Source organism: Accipiter gentilis, chromosome 22 (assembly GCF_929443795.1).
Source record: "Accipiter gentilis chromosome 22, bAccGen1.1, whole genome shotgun sequence".
Lineage (NCBI taxonomy): Eukaryota > Metazoa > Chordata > Aves > Accipitriformes > Accipitridae > Astur > Astur gentilis.
In genome coordinates, this window is record NC_064901.1 from 21,078,741 (window position 1) to 21,106,308 (window position 27,568).

The window sequence follows — 27,568 nt, forward strand, 5'->3', positions numbered from 1 at the left end:
CCACAAGCAGTGTGATGGGGCTCGAGTATAATGTGAAGCAGGAAGACTCTGATGAACCAGACTACTGATGCCACAAGCGTCCCTGGCTGTCTGGTTGAGGTGTTGGTAACAACAGCTGAAAATTTGTCTTTCTCCTTCATGATAGGTCCTTGTACTCTTCCTTTGTCATGGATTACTGAGGTTTTTTGGATCCTACATGCTCCTGATAGTTAACCTCTTGACAGCTCCCTGCTTTAAGCTGCTCTCAGGCCTTTGCAGAGGAATTTCCACTGAGGATGCAACTGGCATAAAAACTGATGAACTACAGGGTAAGACCGCTCATCTCATCTCCAGCACACATGTCCATACTGGAGTAACTCCTTTGTTCTAAAGATCCTTATATAGTAGACAGGAGTGTGATAGCCCGTTTTGCAGGTGAGGCCACTTGCAAGGCCACATGCGATAAGTCAGTGTCCGAGCCAGAAATGACACTGGATGTGGGGACCCACCAATCTTCTTCCAAGCAAGAAAGGGACATAAAGACAAGTCTCTGTCCTAGGCTCATTGTCTACACTCCTTTTCCTCCAAATGCTACATGTTTTGCTCCTTTGTAGAGATATCCTGCCCAAGGCACTGGTAAAGGACAACCCTTCCCCATCTCATTAATGGTCTAGTTAAAAACCACGATCTAGATCTGAAAATTGAAAAGTTAATTAGAAAGAATGAGATATTGAAACCTTCAGACAATTGCAGAACAGCAGCAGACAGAAGCAGCACTGGAGAACTCCACTGGTTTAACAGAGCAGAGAAAGACTCCCCAAGCCTGCAGCATAACCATCACAGCCTTGATGCAAGAAGGTCCCTCGCTATACCCTGTTCTCAGCCTGCATACCACAATCAGTGGAAGAACCAGTTCCCACAAGTTCAGCATTTGTCCAGACATCCTACGTTCCAGCCTTATTCACATGCCCTCAACTGTACTAACCTTCTAGAGAGGTTAATCCCAGCTCCACTGAGATAAGCAGATGGGAAACCCCACAGGTCAGGAATTTGCCACTTAACTTTCAACAGAAGAGCAGAGATCAGAGAAACACAAAGCCTTATCACGTGCTGGATGCTGCACAACAGAAAGTGGAAGAGGCACGTGCCAAAAGCATCTTTCAGAGTGACAGAGCACAAGTAAGCATACAGGCACAAACAAGCATGTCATGGGCTGCTTCCCAAAGCCAAGTGGGTTCATCATGAACCAACACCGTCAAAACTGTCTCCTTGATTTTCTCTGTCTTTCCTACGTATATACGGCCCAATTCTTTCTTAGCCAAGCCTTCAGAGTTGGATTCAAGCACAATGCTACAGTATAGAGATAAGAAGCCTGGACAAAAGTCACCATGCTTTCAAAAGAAAAGCGATTTTATTATCATGTAGGAATTGCACATCAGCTGCTTCCAGCTGTTTACATGTTGGTGAGTTTTCCTGGACTGGAAAACACTAGAGACATTTTTGAATAGCTGAGCTGGACACTCATCACAGCCTTCATTGATCAAACTAAACAGAATACTCATACCTGCTTTGTGAGGAGTGATTTACAGTATTTTACTTTGTATCCAGATGCTGAGCTTGTGAAGCCTGCACAGGTTTTAGATGCAGAGGATGAAGGACCAAGCTAAGCTCTAACACAGAGGCAGAAAGGATAATTCCTAGCAGTTTGCAACCTTACTGATGGTTGGGGTTCAGGAGATTTGTGAGGAGTGATACCAGGACACCTGATTCTACAAAGACACAATGATCTGGAGAAGAGTTCATTTTGCCCTCTAAAAGCATGTGAAAAAGATAATTTCTCTATTAATATGGACAGAGGTTCTCTCTCCTGGTCATCTTGGCCTAGCTATAGGCAAATTACGCTGAAGAAGTCTTTGCTGAAGAGATAACAGGAGTGTCCAAATGCATTGATAGGATGCGGAACCTATGTGGAAACTCCTCACTCACCAGATAAGCTCTGTCAGATAAATCATTGCTTCAGCTCCTACCTTCCCCAGTCCCCGCAGAGGCGGATTCCTGCTCCTGTACCTCCCTCTCTGTCTGAGTCTCGGCATTCTGCAGCTGAGGCGCCAAGGTCTGGGTACCCTGCGAAGTCACAGAGGTGGGGGGGTTTCGGGGTTGCAGGCCTATGGCATTCATCAGGCCCATGTCCCTGTCTGTCCTCCATGTGGCTCTGCTGGTTCTGCAAAGAGAGAAAAACAAATGAGGAGCATTTGGAGGCAATGTGCCCCAGCAAGACTGAAGCATCCACCTGAGCCTCTTGCCTCCACTCCAGCCAGGCACTTGCTAGCCACTGTGCAGATGGGGCTGGAGGGAACTGTGACCTGCACTTATTTACACACACACAGACACGCCTCTCCAGCCTCCGCTGGCTGGTCTCTTGAATATTAAGCCAACAGAGTCCTACAGTACACTCACCCTTCCACAGAAGCAGTATGTCTGACAGGCACAAACAGATATCCCTGCAGCATCACTAAGCCTGCAGAACAACTCTGTCTCGGGGTCACTGAGTTGAGGAGGCAACGCGACATGCAGTGCAGGAGCAGAAACACACACACAACCCCCTTCTGCACGTTGGCAGGGCGGTTTTAACTCCAAGGCTGCAGTCTGTATCCCTTCTCTTGTCTGGACCTCCTAGTTTGTCAACATCTCACATGAATGCACTCCAGCAGGCATTTCTGCCCATTCCAGTTGGACAAGAGAAATTCTCTGTTCTCAAGAGCAAATTACAGGAACCACCTCAAGGCTCATTAGCTTCTTCTCAGAATTGAACAGCTGAAGTGTACGATGCTACAAGAGCTGAATCTTGACAAAGCTCGGATCCTCTTTCCCAAACTGACCTCTGGCTGTAACTGCTGGGAATGGTAAAGAGATTCTAGCAAAGACTGTCTCATTCACAACCTTTTTTCATAAGGTTTTGAAACCTGCCTTACTTTTCTTGCTCTCTCTTTGAGCTAGTTAACTCTTGAGCAGTATTTCTGCCTTCAAGCTGCTCCTAAGCCCATCATGCAAGACTGATATGCCCTGTTAAAAAACGTGAGTAATGGCAATATCCACTCACATGGCAGAGTAAAGAATCTCTACTGCTTATTTTTTACTCTTAATCAGTCCAAGGCTGTAGGACAGTACAGACATTTCCCTGTACACCAGCTTATAACTTCCTTGGGATCCTGGAGCTCATGATTCAGAAACCAAGACTGCCACCCTCTTTGTGAGAACAGCTGGCTTAAGGAGAAGTACTCTTCACTGGGAGAAGAAGAAAGGGACTAGAGCATCACCCCCATGTTTAGAATAACTAACGTGTGCATCACCAGACAGACTGGATGAAGCAGCCAATAGGGCTGTCAAAAGATTTAGCTTTATTTTTAGAGTTTATTGGTGAGAAACAACTGACCAGAAACCAAAGGGATGAAAATCAGTCACCAGGACTGCCCAATGGGTTTGCACCCATCCCTGTGACCCCCACCCCCCCCTTCCATTCTTCAGTTATCCTCCAAAGATCATTTAGTTTGCACGGTGGTTTTGATGCATCAAGCCTCCCACAGCTTGCTCAAGGATGTTACTGAGGCCATGGATGACACATGTACTTCACTATCACCGGCAGCACTTTTGGGCACTGAATGTCACTTACTGGAAGCAGGCCAGGTGGCCCAACTACACAGTGTCAGAGGTGGAAAAAATTGCATAATTAAAGCTGCCAGTGCTAAGGGAACAAAGAAAAAGTGGTGCTGTCAGATATAACAAAACCAGCAAAAAGGGTCAGGTCTCTCTAACCCACACCCAGGACACTCACCCAGGCCGCTCAGTGCTCCTGCTGCTGGAATGCACAGCGAAGACATTCTCATTCAGCTGGTCCCAGTGGTACTCAACTCCAGAGTTTAAGGCCCTTGAAACACCAAAGGAGGAAAGAATATTAGTATGGCAGGACACTATTCCAGCCAGCACACATTACGTCCCCACAACATGAAGGACAGTGTTGATTCCTGCCCTACAGAAACTGCAGATCTAGCTCAGTTCACGTTTACGTTAAAATGGCTGATCACCATAAACAGCCTTGCAAACGTGGAGCACTGCATTACCCAGATTGCTCTGGAACATTCTATTCATTTCCATTCAGTATTAGCATTAAGGCACAGCAACAGGAACAGAGAGGTTTTCAGGAAATGAAGACATACAATTGTGTGTATAAAATCAGGTTACCCTAACTCCAAGTGACTAAACAAAGAATTGGAATGGGAAGGCCAATTCTCTCTGTGGTGCCTGCCAGCATTTCCTGCACTAGGTAACGCTCAGTAAAACACTGCTCTTATTCGACATTTAGTTTCTTCGCAAATGGCTCTCATTCCACCTGTAAATAAATCTCTATACAGCCCTCTCACTGACAGTCACCGTGGAGCAAGGGCAGATGTAGAGGATACTTTAGTAAATTTCCACAAAAGAGTTTGCACTGGATCAACTACCTGTATGTCCGAAAAGTCCAAAACTTGAATTTTACAGCTATTGCTACTAAGTTTAACAGCACAGCCAATGCTTTAGCAATCTTTCACAGTGCATTTCCCAAAAAGATACACGAAGGCAGGGCTGGTTAATCACTTCACAGGAACAGGCAAGGTTAACAATGTATTGCAAATCATCACATCATTGCTGAAGACTATGGGCAATCAGAGAAACTAAACCACCATAACCATAATGCTGTAAGTGCGTCTCCCACTATTTCTAAGGCCCAACAGCTCTTAGACTGGAAGAGGATAAGAGCGAACCCAAGCTTACTCTGTGCCGTACAGAAATATCGGAGGACAGGCACACGTTATGCAGTCCAAGGCAGTATGGAGATCTCCTACCTACTGCTGTGTCCCACCTCCAGAAGCACTACGGGCTGCATTGCCACGGAAGAGACTTTCTGTACCGTGTTTTGCCATGCCGTGCCGATGCACCAGCTCCCTGTGAGCTGGCCTGGGAGTTTCAAAACAGTGCTGTGTACCACCACATGGCTGCTGGACTGCAGATTTGCCCCTGATGGTGCTAGGCAGAGAGTTAAGAGTTCTGTGCAGTGCTCACCACAAGGCAAGTAAAAAAGAAAAAAAAAAAAAAGGTCCTGTGCAGACAGAAAGGAATTGCGTCTGAAGACCTGGACTTGCATCACACCACAGGCAGTCTCAGAGCAGGAACTAAGGCTAGTCCCACAACCTGAAGGAAGGATTCAGGGCAAGTAATTGGTAGCTGGTTATGGCTCGGGCACAAACATGGTGTTTTACATATATATAAAAGCTGTTGTCCCTGTAATGAGATGCCTCAGCAGAACTGGCAAGAACCCCAGTTTAGTGGCTGCTGCAGGTCAGATGCAGTGCAGGTCAGGTGGGAGAGCTGTGTGTGCTGGAGGCCTCGGGCTAGGCTGCTGGGGTGACAGCACCCCAGGTTGGGACCAAGGGCAAAAGCTAGAGAAAATTAGGTCAACAAAACCATGCAGAGTCTACAGGAAGTAATCAGTCATCACTTTTTTTTTTTTTTTTTTGTGCTGAGCTAGCCCAGCGCTGCATTATACCCCATGAAAGCAGCTGCCAGGGAGATGCTGATTTACAAAGGCTTCGTAGTTTATTGACAGATGGTAACCTGTCACTAAAACTGTGCCAGTCCCCCTGGCTTCTCCATCTCCTGCCTTGTATACTGAGACTTAGCTGTCACACTTTGCTGTCTGCAAGTAGCACACTCCCTAGGCAAGTGAGGCTTTCTGACCTGGTAGACAAAATTCCCAGAAAAAGCCTAGTTTGCTTGGTATCTGCAGCTATTATCCAACAGAGCTAAACTGACCCATGCTCTTTTCTCCTTCCTTCCACACTTCTTTATGCTTCCCAAAGTACAGGCGTGGTCCCCACAGCCACCTACACGACTGGTATTCCTCGCTAAGGTGCTCCAAGTGCCCTACCGGTCTTTGCCAGCTCTCAGCTCTAGAAACCAGAAGACTGCAAAGCTTTCCCTAGGCCAAAATGTGAGTTAGCAATATTGTGTTTCCCCTCTTCCCCCAAACACTGTGTTCTTTTACTACACAGAAAGTTCAGCTCCTGTGTGTGCACACACATACACCCCCCTGAGTCTGATGCACCTCACTTCTACAAAAGCATGATGGTACCAGGCTGACATAGAGTATGCCAGGTTAAAAACTCCCATCCCTGCTCCTACCCATTCTGCAGAGGCTCACTACTGCACATTCAGGTTGCCGGGCAGGAAAGTCCATTCTAACTCCACGCTGTCAATTTGCACTTTTCCCTGGATGGTGAAATCAATAGCCATTCCATTTAATACATGACTTTGCACATTGGTTTTAAATACTGCCATTTATCAACGGAGTTTCACTGCCAGGGTCCTATTAGGTACTCATTTAGTGCCAGAGAATCAAGGACTTGGCTTTCCTTTCCCAGAAGGAGGACCTGTAGCAGCTGGTGCCGCTGTTCCCATTGCTGACTCTGGGAACACTGATGAACAGGCTTAAGCCAAGCTCACTAGACTTGGCCACGATGGAGTTCAACATCCTCAGCACTACTTTAACCTAGCTTTTTAGTCTGGACTGTGCATGTCTCCCTGCAGGGCCAGAAAAGTGGCTCAGAATAAATAAACAGTTGGCGCTCCCTACTGTAGCAGCAAGCACCCTCACAGCTACCCTTCAGCAAACTCTTCTGCCACTGGGGTCAGCTAACCAACTTAATCTCTCCCAACTCCACCTCTTGCAAAAGACTGGAAGCAATAAAAACCTCAGCACAATCTTTGTTCTCTTTTGCATGCATCTGCATCTCTCTGACCTGCATCTCATCTGCCTCTGCACAGCCGTAACACCAATATCCAGCTTGCTCCCAATTAAGTCTTCCAGCCTTTGGATGATTGAGGCTACAGAAGAGATGTTTCAGACTGCATCAAGGTACAGTGGAGAAAACAAATATCTGAACTTCACAAAGGGAACTGGTTGGGCACTATCTTTTATATGAAGATCATAACTTCCCTTCTTAATAAGCAAAGATTTCATCAAAGAAATGCTGATATTTATTGTATCTGTTAAGTGCCATACAAGACCATGCCTGCATTAGAAACTTGATCACATAGTTGCACCTTAAATGAACTTAGATACACAACGAGATGTGTGTGACAACCACAATTACCTTAGTTTAAATCAGATTTTCAATTAAGCTTAAAGATTTGCACTGGTTTGAGCACACCTATTTAAAACAGTCCAATCTCCCTTTTCAGAAAGCCTAAAGGTTTTTTAATGGCCGTTGCAAAATGTTGCTTGAATTTTGTAAATTAGCAAGCCTTTCACAGCACGTTTCCCAGGAGATTTGCAAATCAAGGCCTGACTATTCATTTCACAGAAGCAGAGCTTACACTGGAGAAATGAATATTTTTCAGGTAATGTAAGCATTTATAAGCATTTAACTTTTGCTCCATCAAACTCTAGACATGGAAATGCTGGAAGCACTTAACATTTTCCAAGGCATAAGGTAGAAGCTCTGTGTAGCATGGAGCATGTTGCCACTTGGATGTGGATGCAGCAAGGAGGACATTTGTTGCCCAGGGCTTCAGGGTGAAAAATTGCAATTCTCCACACTGCGTCAGTCATGGACAGTGAAGTCCACTTAGTCAAGTTCTTATTTTCTTCCTTTTTATGGCTGTCACTAAGCTCTCTAAGCCCTCCCTGGAAATTTCCATTAACTTTTTAAATGCAGAGCTGCTCACAGCCTGGCTTTCCCAGCAGGGATCTGTTCCGAGATGGACTTTTCCTTCACGCCTATGTCCAGCTCACGTTATTAACGAGCTTGGAGAGGATGAAGGGCACAGATTTGCATGCTTTGCTGAAAGTCGAATAAGGATTCAGAGTGGAGCCTGTTAAGTACCAAAAGCCAACAACTTAGGCAGCACAGCCTCTTCCTTTGCATGGAGGTATTACCTACACAGCTCAGGTATGTCCCCCTGAAAAAACTAGGACCAAGCCATAGGAATTAATGACAAAATTATTCATGCGTGACAAGAAAGCTGAAATATGATTTACTGCATTGGCTTAACCAGTATTTGAAAAGTAAACTGACAAAGCACAGGTCAGCACAAAACAACTTAGACATCTAGGTAACCCCCTAGCTGGAATATCCAAAACTGGGAGTTGAAGAGGAAGAGGGATTAGGACAAAAGTTCCCCCACTCTACCTAACAATACAGCTCAACAGCAAGATGGCAAGACAAAAAAAAATAAATTTGCAAGTAGGGTATGCATGTCCAGGACTGCATAAATAACACTGACTGTCTTTTCACTTAAACCATCCCCAATATTGAAGAAGGTAGCAGCAATGGGCAAATCTGCTGCTCTCCTTCAAATCCTGCCACATGGAAAGGCCCAATAGTAAGTAGCACGCTTGTCTGCTACAGCATGGAATTAAATTTTGATTAAGACACTGCTGCCTGCAATCCCACCTAAAAATATCAGCACAACCCCATTACTACCATGAAGATTGTGGCAAGCCCAACACTGAGAAGACTAGCTGCAAAGCAATACCATGCAGCACGCAGCTAGGTGAGTATCTGATTTTCATGCTGCCAAGGTTTGCTTTCTCCACAAAAGAAATTACTCTTTAAAGCTGATTTCTGAAATATACTGTCCATTCAAGATCACCAAGAGCAAGCATACAAAACCAGGTTAGTTGACAAAGGATTTGAATTCCCCAAGACATGCTCTACTCCCTTTGTGTGAACTTGCCATTCTTAAACCATCCAAACGGTATCAAGGAAATACAGTGAGCTACAGAGAGCAAGGTGACACTATGCTAAGGAACAGGAATCCATTGTTCTTGTTTGGGAAGAAAGAAGCAGCACATGGTATCTCACGCAATGCAATGCTTGGCCAGATTCCAGATGCATCCTTGTCAGCAGCTCATTATCTCTTCTGCCAGCGTGTGATGATCAGCACAGCAAGCCCATCCCTGGCTCCCATGATTAGCTAGGCAACGGTATTGTCAGTACAAGGCAAAGTTTGGCACTCCCAGCAGCTGCCTGGATAGGAAAACAATCATTTCTAACACTCTACTTCATAAATATTTAGCTTTCTGTGCAGGCGATGAACCACGTGCAGAGACAAATCAAAGTAAAAATTGGCTGCAGTGCAAACTGTATGGAATCAGCAAATGGGATTCCTGGAGTAGCTCTGCTGGGCAGTAATCCCCTTAGACCAAGGTCGCAGCTTCACTGATCCCGGACTATTTCAGAGCACACCCGCGGGGTACAGCCCATGTATGACTAGCCAGGGGAAGCTCATGAGACCCAAGTATAAGAATTCCTAACAAGATAAGTTGTACAGAACACAAGATCTGCAGTTTACGATTAACAACCACACAGACATTTAAGTGACATAGGAAATTATCCTATTCATCACATCCAGAAGAATGATGGAAAGGTCACCCCTTCTCTGGAACTAGCAGCGGGTGCATTTTTACTCTCTACACTGATACAGCCATCTGATATTCCACAATCCTGCAAGATTCGCCCACCTGGAAACCAGCAACCATGCAGAAACACATCCTGACGCCTACTTGAATTGCCAAAGGTGCTGCAGAAGCAGGACAGCAAGCAGCTTGGTGCAGCTGGTAGCCATGTGCCTGCTTCAGGGAGGATGCCAACTCAACTCAGAACACCATGCCAGATGACCGGTCCTGTTTATTTGATCATGCCAGCTAGGTTGAACAGTGGGATTTTGAAGACGCTCTATTCAAACTCACACCATTTAAATGAGGCCAGCCTTATAAATTTGGAGGCACTAGTAGCTAATAACATTCCTCTGCCTCAACAGTGTGAGCGTGCACAAGTTTGTTCTGCCCACCAGTAGGAAGAGAAGAGAAGAGAGATTAATACAGTAGGAAGAACACAAACATGATCATGACCGTTTCTTCTGCTCCATAGGGTCACCACAGCTAAAACCCAAGTGACTTCCAGGAGTCAGCATTTGTAACCTGCCTGTTCCAGGAGTTTGCATGTAGCAGATGAGCAGACCCATGACACAGAGGACAAACCACAGAAAGCTAAAGAGGAATTTGTCTTACATTCTAAGGAAGAAAGTCAGAAATTAAGAATCAGTCTTCGAACATGTTCAAGAGGAATGATAAATGGAAATCAAGCACGAAGACAGTGACAGAGCAGGACAGAGCTTTGTATGAAAGTTTGGATGTTAGATTATTTTGGGACTCAAGAACTAATACTGAGGTTGACAGTGCTGCCCTTAAGGGACATGAAGCTACACAGCAAAACCTGTGTTGAGAATAAGGACAAGAAAAGTCCCTCACAGACAGCCTTCACGCCCATACCAATTCTTCTACCAGAATGCCACAACAGTTTTTTAAAGCAGCTTTTCCCAGAACTTTTTTACACCACTGTCAGTATGACAGAAGAAGTTGTAACTCGTGCCTGAGAGAACAAGAGGAACCCTTTATAGTCCTGAACGTGACTCCCGTAATACCAATGCTGTAACTAGACATCAGCCGCTTCAACATGTAGTAGAGATATATCCCAATTTCGAGGGGGCAAGCTGAGGCCATCATTAAATGCAAAATATTTGTAAGCAGATGGACAAAACACTCAAGCAAGGCGGGCCCAGAGTTAAGATTAGCTCCTACAACACTGGTACGATTTTTGCATATGATATACTGCATTACACAGTAGTTTTAGCACTATTGCATGTTTACGTGAATAAGAACATACCATCCAGACAAAATAGCCTGGAATAAACAAGGCAGAAATAAACCAAATAATTTCCTGAATTTTCACTGATTTTCTTCTCACTCAAAGTCTTGCCAGTATTCCATGATATCCTTCGCCTATGTGGCTCCAACCACATCAAGTAGCACGTAGGGATCCTTCGGAAGGTAAATAACAGATTCTAGAACACAGAGCTTTAAGTTCCTTAAATAAGAACAATTTAGCTTGGTATCACCTTAAACCAAGCTCTAAAGATGGATAACTTGCTTAAATTCCTCTAAAAACCTAAAGGCTTGTTAATTGCTTAAAGTGATTATAGGCAGACTATACTCCAAATAAGCTTTGAACCCTCAGAATATCTTAAGCTGTTTATGATCTATCAGCTCTTCCAGTGGCTTAGACAATTTAGGATGTTAGGAGTCTTCAGGGGAGTGCAAATTGCTTAAGCCTTCTAAGGCCTTAAACATCTTAAACTGCTAGAAGTCTTGAGAGCCAAAGTTACTCTTTAGTCTTCTTTGAACTTTCACCAGCATTTTAGCAGAAACTAATATTTTCGTTGATTCAAAGGCGACTTCAAAGTAGGCTTGTTTTGCAACTCTTATGGCAACAAGCTAAACCAGGAAACTGCATTTGGAATGGGAGAAATCAACTTCAAAATAAATATTTAAAATTAGCAAGCACAGCAATGAGCTTTTTTTTTTTAAATAGAACATTGTGATGTGCACACACAAAGCTAGCAAGCTCCAGAACCAAGATCTTGGCTTGGTCTAATCTCAGTGAGATCCACAGGGCAAGCCAACTGTTATATTTTTAATCTTCAGCAGCTTTGAAATTAGCCAACCAAAAAGTGTTCTGTTTAGTACACAGGGGAAACCTGCTCAAAAAAAAAAAAAAAAAAAAAAAGAAGAAAAAAGAAAAAAGCCGACAAAAACCCCAAATCCACAGTTATTACTCCAATAACTCACAGTTTGTAGCCATTGACTTGAGACCATTTACAGAACCAGATAGCTTGAACATTTAAAAAAAGAGAAAGAAAATGAAGAAAAAGTTGGCTGTTTTATTTGCTAGCTGGATTCACTAGAGTCCTGCTAGAAAACACAGGCATAAGGGACAACAAATAAAACTCCACAAATACACTGGATCAAAGATGAGAAAATTAAAGATGATCTTATTGGAAAGTCAAGGGAGTAAACAACCAAACAAGGAAGGTCTAGTATAGACCTGCAGAGAAAAGAAAGGTTATAAGAAAGCAGGATGGACTGGTGCTGCCAAAGAGGGAAAAGACATTCTAAAAATAAACAGGAGGAACATGGTACTGGAATGAAAAAAGGTCTATTCATCAGTGAGGCTAAGGACAAAAATCAATAATGACTCAAAGTGGCCGAGATACTGAATTTTTTCTCTGAAGTCTCCACTTAAAATATATCCAAGGGTACTTATGCAATTAGGGAGTAAGAAAGAAGCCAGACATAGCAGCTAGTTGCACTCGTTAAGAAAATGGAAAAAAAAATAAAATTAACTTTTTCGAGCCATTCATACCTGATTTTTAACATTACAAAAAACTGAGGAAGTGACAAAAGGCCAGAAAAGCCAACTTAGCAGCATTCTTCAAAAAGAAAGCCATACTTAAATTGACAATTACTCTCTCCTAAGCATAACTTTTATCCTTAAAGACAGTCATGTAACAAAGAGAAAAAAGGAAGATATATGAAAACAATGAAAGAGTGAGCCACATGCAGTAGGCAGTTAAGTCAAATAATTGCTTGCATGAAATTTAATTGCTTTTGTAGATAGAATTAGAAAAAAGTAAAGGAAGAAAAGGTGGCAGGTGTGATCTGAATAGATATACGTGAAGCATCTGGTAACTGTTCTTAGAATAAGTGGTCATGCTTTTAGAAAGATTGCTATCCAACGTGAGAACCAGTAAGGACCTGCAGAAGCCCAGTGAAATAGCACACAAACCAGTAAGCAACAGGCAAAGTTTCTTTAACCCTGGGCTCTGTACCAAGTTCCCTTTCTCATGGTGGAAAATAAATGTCACTAACTAGTCAGTGCTTCAGTGTACCTCGAAGAATTGGATGAGGGAAATGAACTTGCTAATAACTGAAGACTTAAAGCAGCTCTCAAAATTTATCTTTAGGATTCATAGACATATTAAGTGGAATTTTATGAGGGCATCTTCCACCTAATGCCATCATTCATCCTGGATATCAAATTCACATACAGAAACAGAAACAGAAATGGAATAAAAAACAGTATCAGAATGGAGATACTGTTTAAAGCCTCCGTATTACCATGCTACTTCTCTTGCATCTGCAATGACTGAGCCTCTTGGCACTCAGGATACCTAAGGCTTCCCTGCACAATTTGGAAATAATTCATTTCAGTTTTTTCTTAAATGCATGAATAACAAAATCCAAATATAAGCTTTCAGGATGCGTCTTTAGTGCAAAATCGGCATCTTCCCCCTTTTTCAGTCCTTTCATCAACCAAAATAACCTTTTACCCTCATTTAGAAAATTCAATGTATCTTGTGGTTAACAGGCAGCAGAAGTCCAGGACATGCATTCACTTACTCAGCCATGGTCAAAGGCCACTGTGCAGATGCTGCCTTTCAAGAGGCCGTTTGCAGGGATAACCAGACAAAACCAGTATCTCTAGCTGCCCCAGTTAACAGTTGTGAGAACATTCCCTGCACAGGGTTGCTAACACCCCTCGGTTACACATGAAAGAAGACGGCTCCTCCTTCTGTCTCTTCCTTTACTCCATCCTCCTGAAGCTACTCTTAAAAGGCAAATAATGCACCAGGGCTTATGCTGCCGGGGTTTATCATTGCTAGAGGATGAAGAGCCTGACGAATGGAGCCAGCCAGCAGAGAGACATGATGCGCCAGGCAGCTGGATAGATTACCATCTCTTTACCAACGCTGATAACTAGATGCAGACACATTGTCCCCATTACTAGATGAGAAGATACGGAATTCTCAGAGGAAAAAAAACCTGGATTGGCAGGGTCGGAAAATTGCAATGATCCTGTGCAAAGCACAGGAATTTATCGTGGAGAGAATCTTCCCAGAATAATTTCATGTTAGAGGCAGATCTTGCCACAAAGAATTAAAATATGCACACCGCGTAGCACTTAATCACTTTGAAACTCTCCACACCTACTTCCCAACAAGAGAATTCCAAGGGATTCCTCCTCTGAACCAGATGCAACTTCAGGGGGTATTTTAATTCCATTACCAGACACTCTGCTGAAGAAATCCTTCCTCTCTTGTGGATGCCTGCATTACAGAGCTAGCCCTAGACAAGGTGCTTTGAGCACTTGGTTTTGAAACAGTTTTCCCAGAACACTGAGGTTTTGGATGAGTATTTTCAAAAGCACATGAGCACTGAGCCTTTCCAGAACCTGCTCCTGAGCACAGCACTCAAGATGAAATGATGAACAACTGATATTTGGACCCCCTGCCTTTCTGCCATGGCAGTCCTCCACAAGAGAAGCCAGCAAAGGGCAACAAGCAGCATGCAGTCTGTTCCTCCTCACTTTCAGTCTCACCTGTTCATATTCTACAAGACAATTAATGTTTGAGAAGCCCCACCAGGGGTGTTTCTGAATGGGAAAGCTCTTGTTAGAATGTGACAGGATAGGAAAGGTTATGAGCACTAAAAAAAAAATTCCTTTTTAATTCATTAGGGGTGTTTCTACTGTACAAGACGTTGTGGATTTCATTCCATGCTGCAAAACCCAAAGATTCAGGAACCGAATCAAACCTTGAACTACGCAGAGCCAAGAGAGACGTACAAAACTTTAGTGAGCGTTAGCGCTGGTCACAGTTACAATGGATGTCAGGCAGCATGTGGTGGGGGAGAAGCAGCCTTGGGGGGGGGCTAAAAAAGCATTAGCAGCCACACAGAAAAGTTGTGTGCAGCAGGACAGCAGACGGGTGGGGGGAATTCATATTGCTCTGTACCATCTCCTGCAACAGACCTCCTGGCCACAGCGAGTAGTACCTAGTAGTTCACTTAATTTGCTAAGTGGAGTACACTACCTCAAGTGGTGTACCTAAAGGGATTCCTGTTTTCATGTGGCACCGCTCTCCCAATGAACATTAGTGTCATGAATTTATGTCGTGATTTAGCTCAATGGTGCCCACCCTTTAAAACACGACAGCCTCAGAGCTTTTCGATTCCATGCTTCTGGACTGAACACAAGCTCATCTTATATCCAAAAAAACACAGACTACCATGTGGTAATGTGAAGCCATGTGCAAGCAGACAGCAGACTCGTGATCTACTCTGTATGCAAGTCTATCAGTTGGCAACCATCTACACACTGAACCACGACAAGAGTAAACTACGGGACCCTCAAAAAAGGAACAGGCTCTCACAGCCTCGTATAGACTGCAACCTGTTTCCAACCACATCTGAGGGCCAAAACTCTCTTATCAGCCAGACTTGCCTGTGAACCACAGACCTGAGCACCTTTGCTCCAGCCTATCACTGCAATTGGTTAAAAAGCAACAAGACAAGCATGAAGCATCCCCCAAAGACACTTACACTGCTTAAGATCTACTCAATTCCATTAATTATTCTATGCATCTTCAGGACTTGCCTTTCTTCATATCACCTTCCTGCACTTTGTACTCTGTCTCTAACGGTCACTTCCATGAACCTTCTCCCAGCAACTCCTTTTATATTCTGACTGATGATTTTTTCAGAAAATGAAAGATCAGACTCATGAAAAGTAAATTGCTTGTCCTGTTGGTCACTTGCCGAAGTTGTTGCTTCCAAAAGCTGGGTTCCTGTCCCACAGGAATCCAGTCCCCTGGGTTTTCACACAGACCATTCCTCAAAAGGACAGTAATTCAGCAGGAAAAGTAGACAAAGTTTTTAGCAGGTTAGAGAGACCTGCTCTAAGATGGATAGGTTTTTTTATTTGCAAGCAAGTGAAACCAGCAGCTAAACAAGCAAAAGAAAAGAACACAAAGGACAGACAGACACTGCTGAACACCAGCTCCACCACCTTTGCTATCTGTTATCCTTACTCAGAATAGGATTTATTCACTGACAATTGGGATCTCTGGGTTTTCAATACAAGTCTGTATCTCGCATGTTCAAACTAACTTACTAGTAAATAAATTAAGTTGGTCAGCCTTTGAGTGTTTGGGAAAGGAGGAGCTTTCCTGATGTTACACTAAAAGTTTCTTCCAATTTAATCACATAAAAAGCAGAGAAAACGAATTGATGCTTTTCAATAGCACAATTTAGTGAGCTGGGTGTCACCGTGAAATCTAAGGAAGCAGGTACACAATGCCCTTTCTTTCCTTTACTCACCAGAATGCAACCCCTGCTAGGGGTTATATCTTTGGCTAATAAAAACATTTATTCTGTCCTCATAGCTACTGTACTGGCTCATGAATTTCAGTCTCTTACAGGCTTCTTTCAGGCCCATTAGGTGCATTTCCAAGTGTGGATGAACACTGCTGTCGCCACCTCACCTTCCTACAGCACAACAGCTCTGAGAGCCAACTTGTCAACACCTGTTTAGACAGGGACCTTGGGTTCAAAATACTGAAAACTGCCTCACGGCTCAGCAGTCCAGTCCCACCCCCAGTCACAAGTATTCAAGTCATACACTTGGCTCTGCCAGCCAAGCTGCATCTCCAAACAGCTAAGCCTTTTGCATCCACCCAACCAATGCACAGGCTATTGCAGAAATCAGCTGGTTAGCCACCTTTCTCTAGTTTGCAGCCACAACCTAGTCATAGTCAATTTATGCTTCTTTGTTTTCTAATAAAAAGCATATAAATTTAAATAGTTTTCCTTTCCTGGAGATTTATGGAAGGCTATATAACCCCCTCCTTAACCCTCATTTTTAGCCCTGCTAAAGACCCTAAGCTGCAGGTTTTCTTAGATAAAAATGCTCCACTGACCCCACTAACAGCTGCTCTTAACTACTGCACCGGTTCAAAGGCAGTTCTGAATATGGATATGTGAATTTTAAACTGTTCCAGCTCACGTATCTAGTCTCTTCTACAATGATACTAACATTTTGCTATTTCTGCTGTTAAGCGTCTTGTGTCTCATCCTAGAACTAAATTTCTTGTTTTTACAGCCTCATATATTGATGGCTTAATCACCTATGATCAACTAAAACCTCGGGTCTTTCTCCTCCTCTGTCATTTTAAGTACTGAGCTCAGTGTTATTAGTCACTAAGTGCACTTTGTACTATTAAATTCTCATTTCTATAGCTCCAGTCACTTTCAAGGCAATCCAATTCTAGGGCAATACTCTGATCTTTCTCTGCAATGACAAGGCTAATGTCACATCCTCTGCAAATTTATTCAGTACACCCTTACAAGGCATTAGTGTAAATAGTATTAATAATCAGCCCCAGAACAGGTTCTTAAGGAAGTCCATCAATGACCTCTTTCGCCACCAGAGTCCAGCTCTCAATCACGTTGTATTCTTTCCTTTAGCCAGGCCTTTACCTTATCTTGTTCTAATCCCAATTCTTTACAAATTAACTAGATTTATTGTAGTTCCAACATGGGAACTGCCTTACTAAAACGCAGAGGTATTAGACCTGGAGCAAGTCCTTAGCAGACCCTTTAATTAAAAATAAATACATAAAATTCTCAAGGTCAGGTATCCAACCTGCTATACTCCACCTTAGCCAAATTACAATGCATTCAATCCTGCTTTCCATGGTTTTAATTTTCTTTTCCTTCAAAATACACCCCATAAATCTGTGTACCAAGTTTACATTATGGATTGCGAACATAACCTGATCTTCCTCATTTCTATCTGCACAAAAAAACCCTGCCATCAGTGCTACCCCAACTTAGTAATATAGCTCAAAATGTTTGATTTTAATTACTGTTTCTTTAGAACTCTGGAAGCACTACTTGCATAGCCTCTCATTATGAGCCCATGGAGCTTCAAGTTATGCCTTTTTTTTTGGTCAGCTTGTACTTTCAGTCTACTCATCTCATTTTCCCTAAGCACATGCTTTTCAAATCCTGTATGTGAGGCACAGCTGCTATTTCAATCTGTTTATGTGATCCCTGTAGTACTTGGTTTCAAACACCTCCATTGTACATGGGAATAAAGACCCAGGGAATTATAACCATCTCCATTGTTTGCTACTGACCACAGGTTTTTTTGCCAAATTAGAACAGTGGGGGTGTTTTCAGCAGTACAGTGTTTTCTTGATCTCTGCTGTTTGCTAGGCTATCCCCCATATAGTACTCTATCAACTGCTGAATCCTTTATTTAGTATTTCTCTTCCTCTGTATTACTGTGTATGGAAACTACACAAATATTTTTCATCTTTCTCCCTCACTTCTCAAGTTGAAGTCAACAGATATGCCAACCTCAAACCAAGTCTATTAAGCCAAGACGTATTGAGATGGCATTTACATGTCAGAATGTTTTCTTTTTCTGAGGATCTTCCAAGTAGATCTGGGACAGACATCACAGCCGCAAGCCACTTCTGCTCTGATAGAATCTCACTCATTTGTGTGTTCTGATGTTAGAGCCTCATTGCAAATTATTCAGCTTGGTGAATATCTACATGTTCATGCAGAGGTTTGTAAGTCACTCTGGCTGTTGTTCGTCTACAAAATGGTGCAGTTGAGAACAGAACGTATCAGGTGTCCTGCTCCAAAAAGAACCCACCAGTCCACGTGAGATCTGCAACAATCACCAGAAGCATCAGTCACTCCAACCCACCAAGCAGGAAACCTGTTGAAGCATTTCTGTCAAACCACCAATAAATCTCCCACCTCTAAAGCCACTTTGTTTCATGTTTGTATACAAAAAGTTTGGGTTTGTTGGAATTGTGCATGATTGTTGCTGGGACAGGAGTAAGTAGATAGAAGAATGCCCTAGCAACATGGTGAGCTAAGAAGGTTTCACAGAGAAGTTGAAGAAGGACTGACAGTGCTTCCATAACATAACAAGAAAGTGCTCCTGTTGTGTCTTTAATTCGTGAGGTGCCGAGAAGAGACATGCCACTTAGCTTGGGGCTACTGCAAGCACCAGAATAGACACCTAATGTGGGGTGCGTCAAGCCAGGACAGCCAGACCAAGCTCGACTCTGCAGCATTCAATCAAAGCATCCACCCTCAGGGAGACCGCATTTCCCTGTGTTCTCGTCCAAGTTCATATCACGAGCCATAATCAGTAGACTAGATCTTACAACTTCCCTATACTGGAAGTAACTTAGAGTAACTCTCGAGTTCAAGAAGAGAGCCATTATTCCTAAATAATTCTTCTGCTACGAAAGTACAGCAACTATTCTTGAAGAAAGCCACTTATCCTGGAAGAGAACGATTATAGCTTATTCCATAATAATATCTTGTAGAACTTCATGTATAAATAAGACTTTGATGAAAGATTATGTTCAAGAGAACAAGAGGACTGTTTGAAGAGCACTGGCATTCTGTGCTACTGAAAATGGTCCAATCCAAATTCCAACCACAGATTTCACCAGAAGGCTGTACTAATCACTATTACAATTGTATATATTTGTTCTGATTTAAGACAGTGGTTCTACACTGACCATATGACTCTCCTCAAGCACCACATGCTTGATCTCGTGCACAACAGATGGAGTCCACATGCATGTTGTAAGATCATCAGCAGTGCTGCAAGTTTCTGCCAGCCTTTAACTTACAAGGAACTTCAACGTGCAACGCATAACCCAAAAGAATACTAAGGTAGTTTAGTACCAGGAAGTAACTGAAGCAGAGAAATTCCTAAAGTCTTCCTGCAGCATGAAAGAAACACTGTTCCAAAAGAAGCACTTGCACAACACAACGGAGAAAAGGGTCTCAATGAAGTATGGTGCAGAGACTCCCCAAGAACACTGAAAGCAATACATGTTTCACTGCTCATATACTCAATTATCATCTGTGTCACACCACAGCTAAATTAGCTTGTGTTTAATTGCACATTTACAAAGGGAGAGTTACACCCTTCATGGCACTGTATAAATGAAAGAGAGCTAAAGTCTACATGTCTCACCATTGGGCTTACAAACAAGGACCAAACCAATTCACTGGCTTGCTCATAATCATGACAAAAATCTTTGCAGTTCATCGAATCTCATGCTTGAACACTGTAACAAGTATTTGATAACTCTAGGTCAGCAGCTTTCAACCTGGTTGGCGGACTCCAAAGGGTCCATGAAAGCTGAGGAAAGCAAGCATATCACTAACAGCTCAAATTTGCTGTTCTCATTGGAAGCTTTTAGAAGTCCGTAAGTCCAGAGAGACTGAAAGACACTGCACTAGACATATGTGAAACAAAGGATCCAGAGAGCCTAGAAAGACATGGGAAATAAAATGAGCTAATGAGATGCACTTCAAACAGCCTCAGAAGTTTATAATCAGCAAAACAAATGTTGATTGTAAGAGACTCAGGTAAACGCTGTGGCGGTCCAAAAGGAGTATTAGGAGTTGGGTTTCTGGGTCCCTCAAGCACAATGCTCCAAGGCAGTGAAATGCTGTATCATCCCCACCACCCTAAGAACAGAACAGCCAAAGCAGTTCTTTACATCTCCATGTAAAGCAAGCACTTACTCTGGTCGGCAAATCACCAGGTCCCCTTTGTTGGTGCCATATGCCAATCCCAGGCCTGGCTCAGGCAGCCAGCGAGCAGAGTTTATGCTGACGTGTCTTCTCTGGTCGGCAGGCATTGGGTACAGAACGTTGAAAACTCTCTGAAACAATAACAGGAGATTACTTGACAGGACAAAGCAGGAGAGCCAAGGAAGGTCAAACAAACGTTCAATCTCCCTGCAACAGTGCAGCTGGCCAAGGAGACATGTCACTTTACAGGATGTTGTAAGAAACTACTAATCCAGCAGCAAGAGTAAGCAGCTGCTAGAAAAGGACATGTATGTGCCCCTAAGTGTTTCATGGATTGACTGGCACACAGCTGTGGAGCAGAAGAAATTCTGCTCCCAGGAGAATCTGCATGTCACTCAGTGAACTGCATAGTCCTTCTATTCAAACTAATTAAAGTGATGGGCACAAGTGGTATAGTCATTAGAAAGCAGGACAACTGGGACTCTTCTGGCCATCACCTCTCCTCTTAACTCATTAGGGTGGAACAGGAAACTGGCAAGTACATGGGCTTTCAGCATCAAAAGTTTATTGTTTCTATTAAGCAAACCAAACTTTATGCAAAAATAACATACAATTCTTTCCTTTTTTTAAACATTTAAACAGCCTCCTGAAAATGTTTCAGAGTTTGATCAACCCCCACACCAACAGTGCACAAAGGAAAATCAAAATCCATAGGTTATGAGAATAACATGAGTACACAAATAAGAAATCCCTCCGTTCAGGTCCCCTACCAACACCATCCGTTTTACCTGCAGTAAGGTAAGAAGCTGAAGAGCTGTTAAGACAGTGGGTAGTTAGCATGGCTGCAAGCCAGTGCTTCCCATATGCTGCATTAACGCATGTGAATGAAAACCCTGTGCATATGAAGGACCAATAGCAAGCTCTGCTTTCTGGTCTGCACTAGCTTGGTTTCTGAAGCATATGAGGCTTGAAAAGCAAGAACGATGAAGCGGAACAGATTATACCTATGCAGATACTCTTCTTCTACTCCAAGAAGCTAATGTCTTTTGTACAGCACAACGCTTTTTTGCACCCTGCCATCCAGCAACGAGAACTGGGTACACTGTCAACACTCCATTTAGCCAGAAAATGACACATGTAGATCATAAAAACAAAGGCATGGGAAGTGGAAAGAGGGGTAGGTAATGAGTCAGTTTGGCTACCAGGAACAGACAGGGACAAGCTGCTTCAGTGTACTGGGCCATCAGAGCACATTCTGTCATGGCTGAAGACTGCATTTATAAGTCGAAATCATTAGCAGAATTTCTGCAGAAATTTATCTAGGATTTATCCTGTCATCACTGCAGGTAACACAGACTTCAAATCTAGATTTTCAATGGGATAAGTCCCAGGTGAAAGATAAGTTTTCATTATGTTTTCTGGTGGGCAACTGTCCATCCATCATAAAACCTTTCTTCCAGACTCCCCAGAAAAGGGAATGGTGCTGGACCAGGAAGCAGGGAAGGGAATGAGGGTGTGCTGGAACAACAGGATAAAGGTAGATGGGAATGCAGATCAACCACTACTGCGGTGGCCTGAACTAATAATTAGAATTCATTAGGGTGGGAGGCATCAGCTAGCATAAGAAACTGGGACTGTTTTTCTCTGTAGCTTTACTGCCCACCCCACATCTTGTCTGTTTGACAATTTAACTTGAGAAGTCTGAGGCAGAGACCACTTAACTGTATGCCCTCCAACAGCTAGTACCCAGAACCTTCATCTTGACCACTGTAACGCAAACAAAGTAAGTAAGAGCAAAACAATATAGCTACATTATTTCCCCTTGTCAGTAACACATTTAACCTCCCCTCTGAGGAGGCCACATCAGAGGAGAAAACGTCCTTAAGGATTTCTCTGTGTGACACAAGCTGACTCTTCGCCCTGGCTATCACTCAGCACAGCATTTAGTGTATACAGAGAAGCTCAGTGTTTGGATGGAAGGAACAGGCCCTTAGGGGCTTATCTAGCTCTTACCCATTTCTGTCATGTCTGTCCCTTTCCCTCCCTGCCTTGCTTGCTCTGTGTGTGTGTGGTGGGGGGGGCAAGGGGGGAAATCTGATGTACGATGGTAACACCTGTTACCATGGAGATTATGGTGCAGTCTGAGATGGGAAGACTGGATTTGGAGGAGAAGGAGGAAGGAGGGGAAAGGGAGGGGTCACCAGAGCTGGGAGCATAAATTCATAAAATAAGCATTTCAAATCTCTAAAGAACTGCAAGGGTTTTTCATCGTATCCTTCTTCGGCAAGTCAGAAAGAAACGGTTTCTCTGCTACTGACAATGGCTTTGCAAGGTATCACAGTCAGAGAAGCCGCCTTCCTGGGCTAGTCGCAAGCTCTCCTCCGCTGGCAGGTCAGTTTGCACAGCCGCTGTCCCACAGGCTCCACGACTGGCCACGCCAAGAGGGGAGACTTGCTGGCTACAGCTGAGCATCCAGGTGCTTTGCAGTAAATAGCACCCCATGGAAAGTGCTGCCGAGGACATGGGTCTGGTTCTGACAACCTGCAAGAATGTTGGCTGAGGGCAGAATCTCAAAGACAAGGTGGCTTAAAAATTCTGCGTAAAAGTAGTTGCTTCATCACTCCACTCCACTCCATTCACTTCTAAACAGCTTGTCACACCGAAGAGCTCCCCCCCCCTGCTGCTTCCCACTCCCACGCTAATGGGACAACTCCATGCAGTGTTAAGGGTGATGACATCCGTGTGTGTGGTAATTAGTACATAAAAAGAGAAAGCAGCTGTACTGGCATAATCACCACTCGCAGCGGTAACCAGGACCCAGCTAATCAATCTGATGCAGTCATACAGACTGACTGTTGCAATTGCATCCATTAGCAAGACCCCCTACTCTATCCACAGAGTGTGGGGGGGGGAAAGTTCCTTCAACATTGGCATGTCCTTCTCTTCAAAGAAGGTCAGAAGCCTGCCAGGAAGCACTATTCTCCATAGATCACAGCTAATTCCTTTCAGAATTTGTTTTTTTTTGTCTTTTTGTTTCCATTGCTGAATCTTATAAAGTTACTGAGATATTTCAACCAAAGCAGCCAGCCTGAAAACATACTCCTGAGTGACCACACCTCTTTGCCAGTGGGATTGTCAATGCTTTGTAGTTCTAAACTTCTAGGAATAATATTCAAGTTATTACAGGAATCCTACACTAACGCGATTCTCTAGCTTCTAGGTCAAGAGACTGCTGCCAATCCTCAAATACTCTTAAAACTAGCAATACAAATGCATGAAGTTGATAATTCACCAGCTCCCTTTCATTAGGGCCGGTCCACAGACTAGTTGCAGGCCATGTGTAACAGCCACGTTGATGGCCAAGGGTTCAGGAATCCGTTTAGAACCACTGTTGCAAAAGTCCACTAATCTTTAAGGTGCCCACCCCACCACACTCTACCACAGCCTCCAGAGAGTTTATTTTTAATAGGATGGCATTTTCATTTAGGAGAGATATCGTACTGCATCACACTTTATCAGCCCATAATCACTGCCAGCAGTCACAGCAAGCTTCCAGGCTCTTCACCATAACCGACGTCAAACTCGCTCTTAGCATCACTACACTACTAATTCAGTAATACATAGCCACACCATTCGATGTGGTGATTCAGCATTTTATGAAGTTGGCAGTTGCATTTGTTTCCCAATGCTGTTCTGAAATAGAGTTTTGTATGGTATGTTTCTCTAACTATGAACACTGTGAAGTCTGAGGAGTGGGAGCTTCAGAACATCCCTAAGGAAGCTTAAGCCCAAACAGGCAACGTAAGTATAGCAAGCTGTTCTCTTCTTGGCAACAACATAAACATATAAATGTCATTTCAAGGGGTCCTACCCCTTCCCTTTAGGGCCACACGACCTAGACTGGAATACACAGAACAGTTGCTTGACCTGTGCTTATATTTGTAGAAAACCCTGTCTCTGATGATCCCCCCACACTTCACAGGACATTCCAGAAGTCTTCCATCATTTTAGGGACTCCATCTCTCCTCAGAGGACATCAGCAAGGTAAGAAGTCTTCCTGCAGAAATACTAAGACTGTCTAGCTAGCTAAGCTTCTACACAAAAGACAACTCTCATACAAAGGGAAAGCAATACTCCCTAAAGAAACAGCTGGTTGCTTCCATTCTACATCCCTGTAACCACAAAGTGTGGGGAAAGATTTGGTTGAGTAATTTATGTCTGCACTTCTCTATTTTCAAAGACTGCACTACAAGAGACTACTTATCTCTTTGGTGCGCCTTTTCCATCCTCCCTGAACAGGAGTGGGCATGTAGATCATCTACTGAACTCCCTAAAGCTCATTTCATCACTTCACAGCCACTTCTTCAATGCTGAATTCAGCAGGGGAGAAGATGGCTCAGAGAAAGCAGGGCTATAAAGCGTGGGGAAAAGAAAAAAAATAGGCCCTTAAAATATTCAGCAAACAAGCTGCATGTGGAGTGCAAAGGCCACCTGAGGTCCACTGCTGCTGCTCCCCCTCCACCTTGTCAGTGCGGCACATCAGTACTGTAGCACCTGTCACAGGCACCGCTTAGGTATTAAACTTAGGTATTTACTTAGGGCAGAGAGCCAGGCGAGGCTGCATGACAATCAACAGCCTCAAGGAATCTTTCCTGATGATCTCTTCCTCGATGTCAAGCTGCTGTACTTAAGTGGGAAGAAGGGGGCCCAGGGCACAACACGTAAGCACTGAGCTACACAGTTAATTTGTACCTGCCCTGGAGGGGTAAGAAAACTTTTTGCTAAAAGCCTCTGCTCTGCAAAGTCCTAGTTATTGACCTAGTGCTTCCCTCTTCCCCTCCTGCTCTGTCCCAGGGAAGCTGCTGCTATTTCATAAAGCTCTTCAAATTCCACCTTTTCCCTCCATCTCTGGGGTATGCCAATGTTAAAAAGCTGGACAGGGCAATCGCCAGGATCCTGTCAGTCATCGAAGTAGCAGCAGGCTGCCCCACGCCTGTGCTACTGCTGCCAGCTGGCAACGGTGCTGCACCGCTCGCCTGATCCGAGCAGCACTGTGCCTGGCCAAAGCGGAGGCACCGTGTCATCTGCACAGCCGTCTCTTTGCTCAAGGCCTTCCCACCTCTAAGGAGAGCAATGAAAAGCAGGGGAGTGCTGAGCACTATTTGTTTGGCAGAGTGGGACCTTTCTTCTCCTCTCTGGCACTCAAGAAAGAAAAAACATGTTTTGAAGCTGGAGGAGAAGAGAAAGTTGGCACAAGCGGGTAGGGAAACTCAGCAGGAACTCTTGCTTTTTATCTTTTTAAATTCAATAGAGACATTTCTGCTCTCGACTAGATGCATCGCCTTTCAAGATGCCAATAAATTTCAAGCCATTACCTCTACTTAGCCCATGCAGTAAGTTGGGCTGTTAGATCAGCTTTGATAGAGACTGTGTGGGGAGGGGGTGCAGATGTTCTCTTGTTTACATGGGGAAGTCTTGTCATCCGTGAAGCTCCATCCTGACAGGTAAAGGGAGAGAAAAGGCTGGAGCAAATCAGGTGGGTTTATAAGGCACCAGCCTAAAATGTAATTATTAATTTTCAACTGAATTGACGCTGTCACCAGAGGCTGACTGACCATGAAAACGCGCAGGAAGAGAAACATTGAATGTGCTTAAACCCAACAGAAACCTCTTACTGGGAGGACTGGTAAAATCCACAGTTTCACAGCTACTCCGACCTGGATTGCAGAGAAAAGAGCTTCAGAAAGGAGCATTGATCTCTGCTGGATAGGTATAGCTGTACTGGCAGCCAACATTTGTACCTCACACCTGCACAGATGTAAAGTTTATGCTGGTAAACCAAGTGCTCTTCGTATGGATACGGGTTATACCACCAAAGTAATGGTGGAGGCTACACAGCTTTGCCAACGTAACTGCAGCTATACCAGAGCCTCTGGCCAGCACAGGTACCTCTTTTGTAATGCACTTCAGCAAACTAAGCCACATGAATTATGCAATACAGATGCAGCCCTAAAAGCACAGCCAATCCACAACACAGAATTAAGTTCACTGAAAGCACACCTCCAAGCAAAGCCTATGTACAATTTGAAACTACTCAAAGAGTGTTAAAACATATGCAGAAAACTATAAACTGCACTTGTATTTGCCAGAGCAGCAGATGAGGTGCAGCGACAGGATGAAGGCGTAAGCAGACCAAAACCAGCAGCAGTACAACTAGGACTGCACACATTTTGCATTTCCCCATCTGCCCTTCATATGCTGCTCCACAATCTGACCTTGAATAAGAACTTCAAGTTTCAGAAGTTTCACTACATCTTTTTTGATTGCAAGCACCTCACTGAGACTGAAGAGCACCTAAATCAATTCCTTATCTTTTTTTGCCTTACCCACCGATAGTGTGTTGCTACTGAAAAATCTTACCTTTTTTTTTTTTTTTTTTAATGTCAATGCGTTAAATAGTTCACCTTTGCCACCAGGGTATCAGATAAATTGCTATAAAGTATCTACCACTCTACTGAAAGCACTGTATGTCCTTTGCTCAGCTGCCAGGAAGCCACCTGCATCACTGACTTCTATAATGCTGCCAATTAGTTTAAACAAGTCTGTGGCTTTTTAAGGTCCAGAAACATAATAAGAAACAGACATCCTAACCTGATCTCCTTAATAAATAACACTATCCCTTTTTTGTTTAGATTACATTCTTTACTCTGCCTTCTATTAATTAATGAATTTCAGAAAAGCTGCTGAAATTCAGGCTTATGCCTTGCACTGCCACAAACCCCAGAGCCCTCTGCAGCAGAATTCAAGTCTAGCTTGTCTAAAGCAGACAAATGCAAAGCAAAACAAACACTCCTTGGGATAACTGACCAAAGGCTCAATACATGTATTCACAAGACAATGTATATCAGCATTTTGAAACAAGGCAAGTCTCCCCTTTGTTTGGAAGAAGTCTCCTTTCTGTATCTATATGCAGATGCAAAGAAAAAGGTATGCATTTCCCATGATCAGATGGGAAAAAATTTACTTTTTTGCTCCCAGTCTCCTCTTATTAGGCAGGTTGGTCTATGCTGCTCTCAACCCTTCCCCCACAGCTGATTCCTGCCAACAACATAAACGTCTTTCCATTAGATCTTCTCTGTTAAAATGGAAGAAGCAAAAAATAATGCACTTATCTTTTTGGATTTGTCAGTCTTATCCTCAAATGGATCTTATCAATGCTCAGCACAAACAAAA

The 27,568-nt window shown here is 43.5% G+C and overlaps 1 protein-coding gene across 7 annotated transcripts in view; it reads right to left on the reverse strand.

The window, feature by feature from the left end:
* The window catches only part of AMBRA1 (autophagy and beclin 1 regulator 1), a 135,036-nt gene that overhangs the window by 8,177 nt on the left and 99,291 nt on the right, over positions 1-27,568 (reverse strand). For 4 of the 7 annotated variants that reach the window (XM_049825698.1, XM_049825693.1, XM_049825691.1 and 1 more), the window contains 3 exons: positions 20,327-20,466; positions 3,812-3,904; positions 2,007-2,200 (listed from right to left, as the gene is read on the reverse strand). In XM_049825698.1, the coding sequence (XP_049681655.1) occupies positions 2,007-2,200; positions 3,812-3,904; positions 20,327-20,466 (427 nt within the window). The other 3 variants (XM_049825695.1, XM_049825696.1, XM_049825697.1) reach the window with 3 other exon arrangements.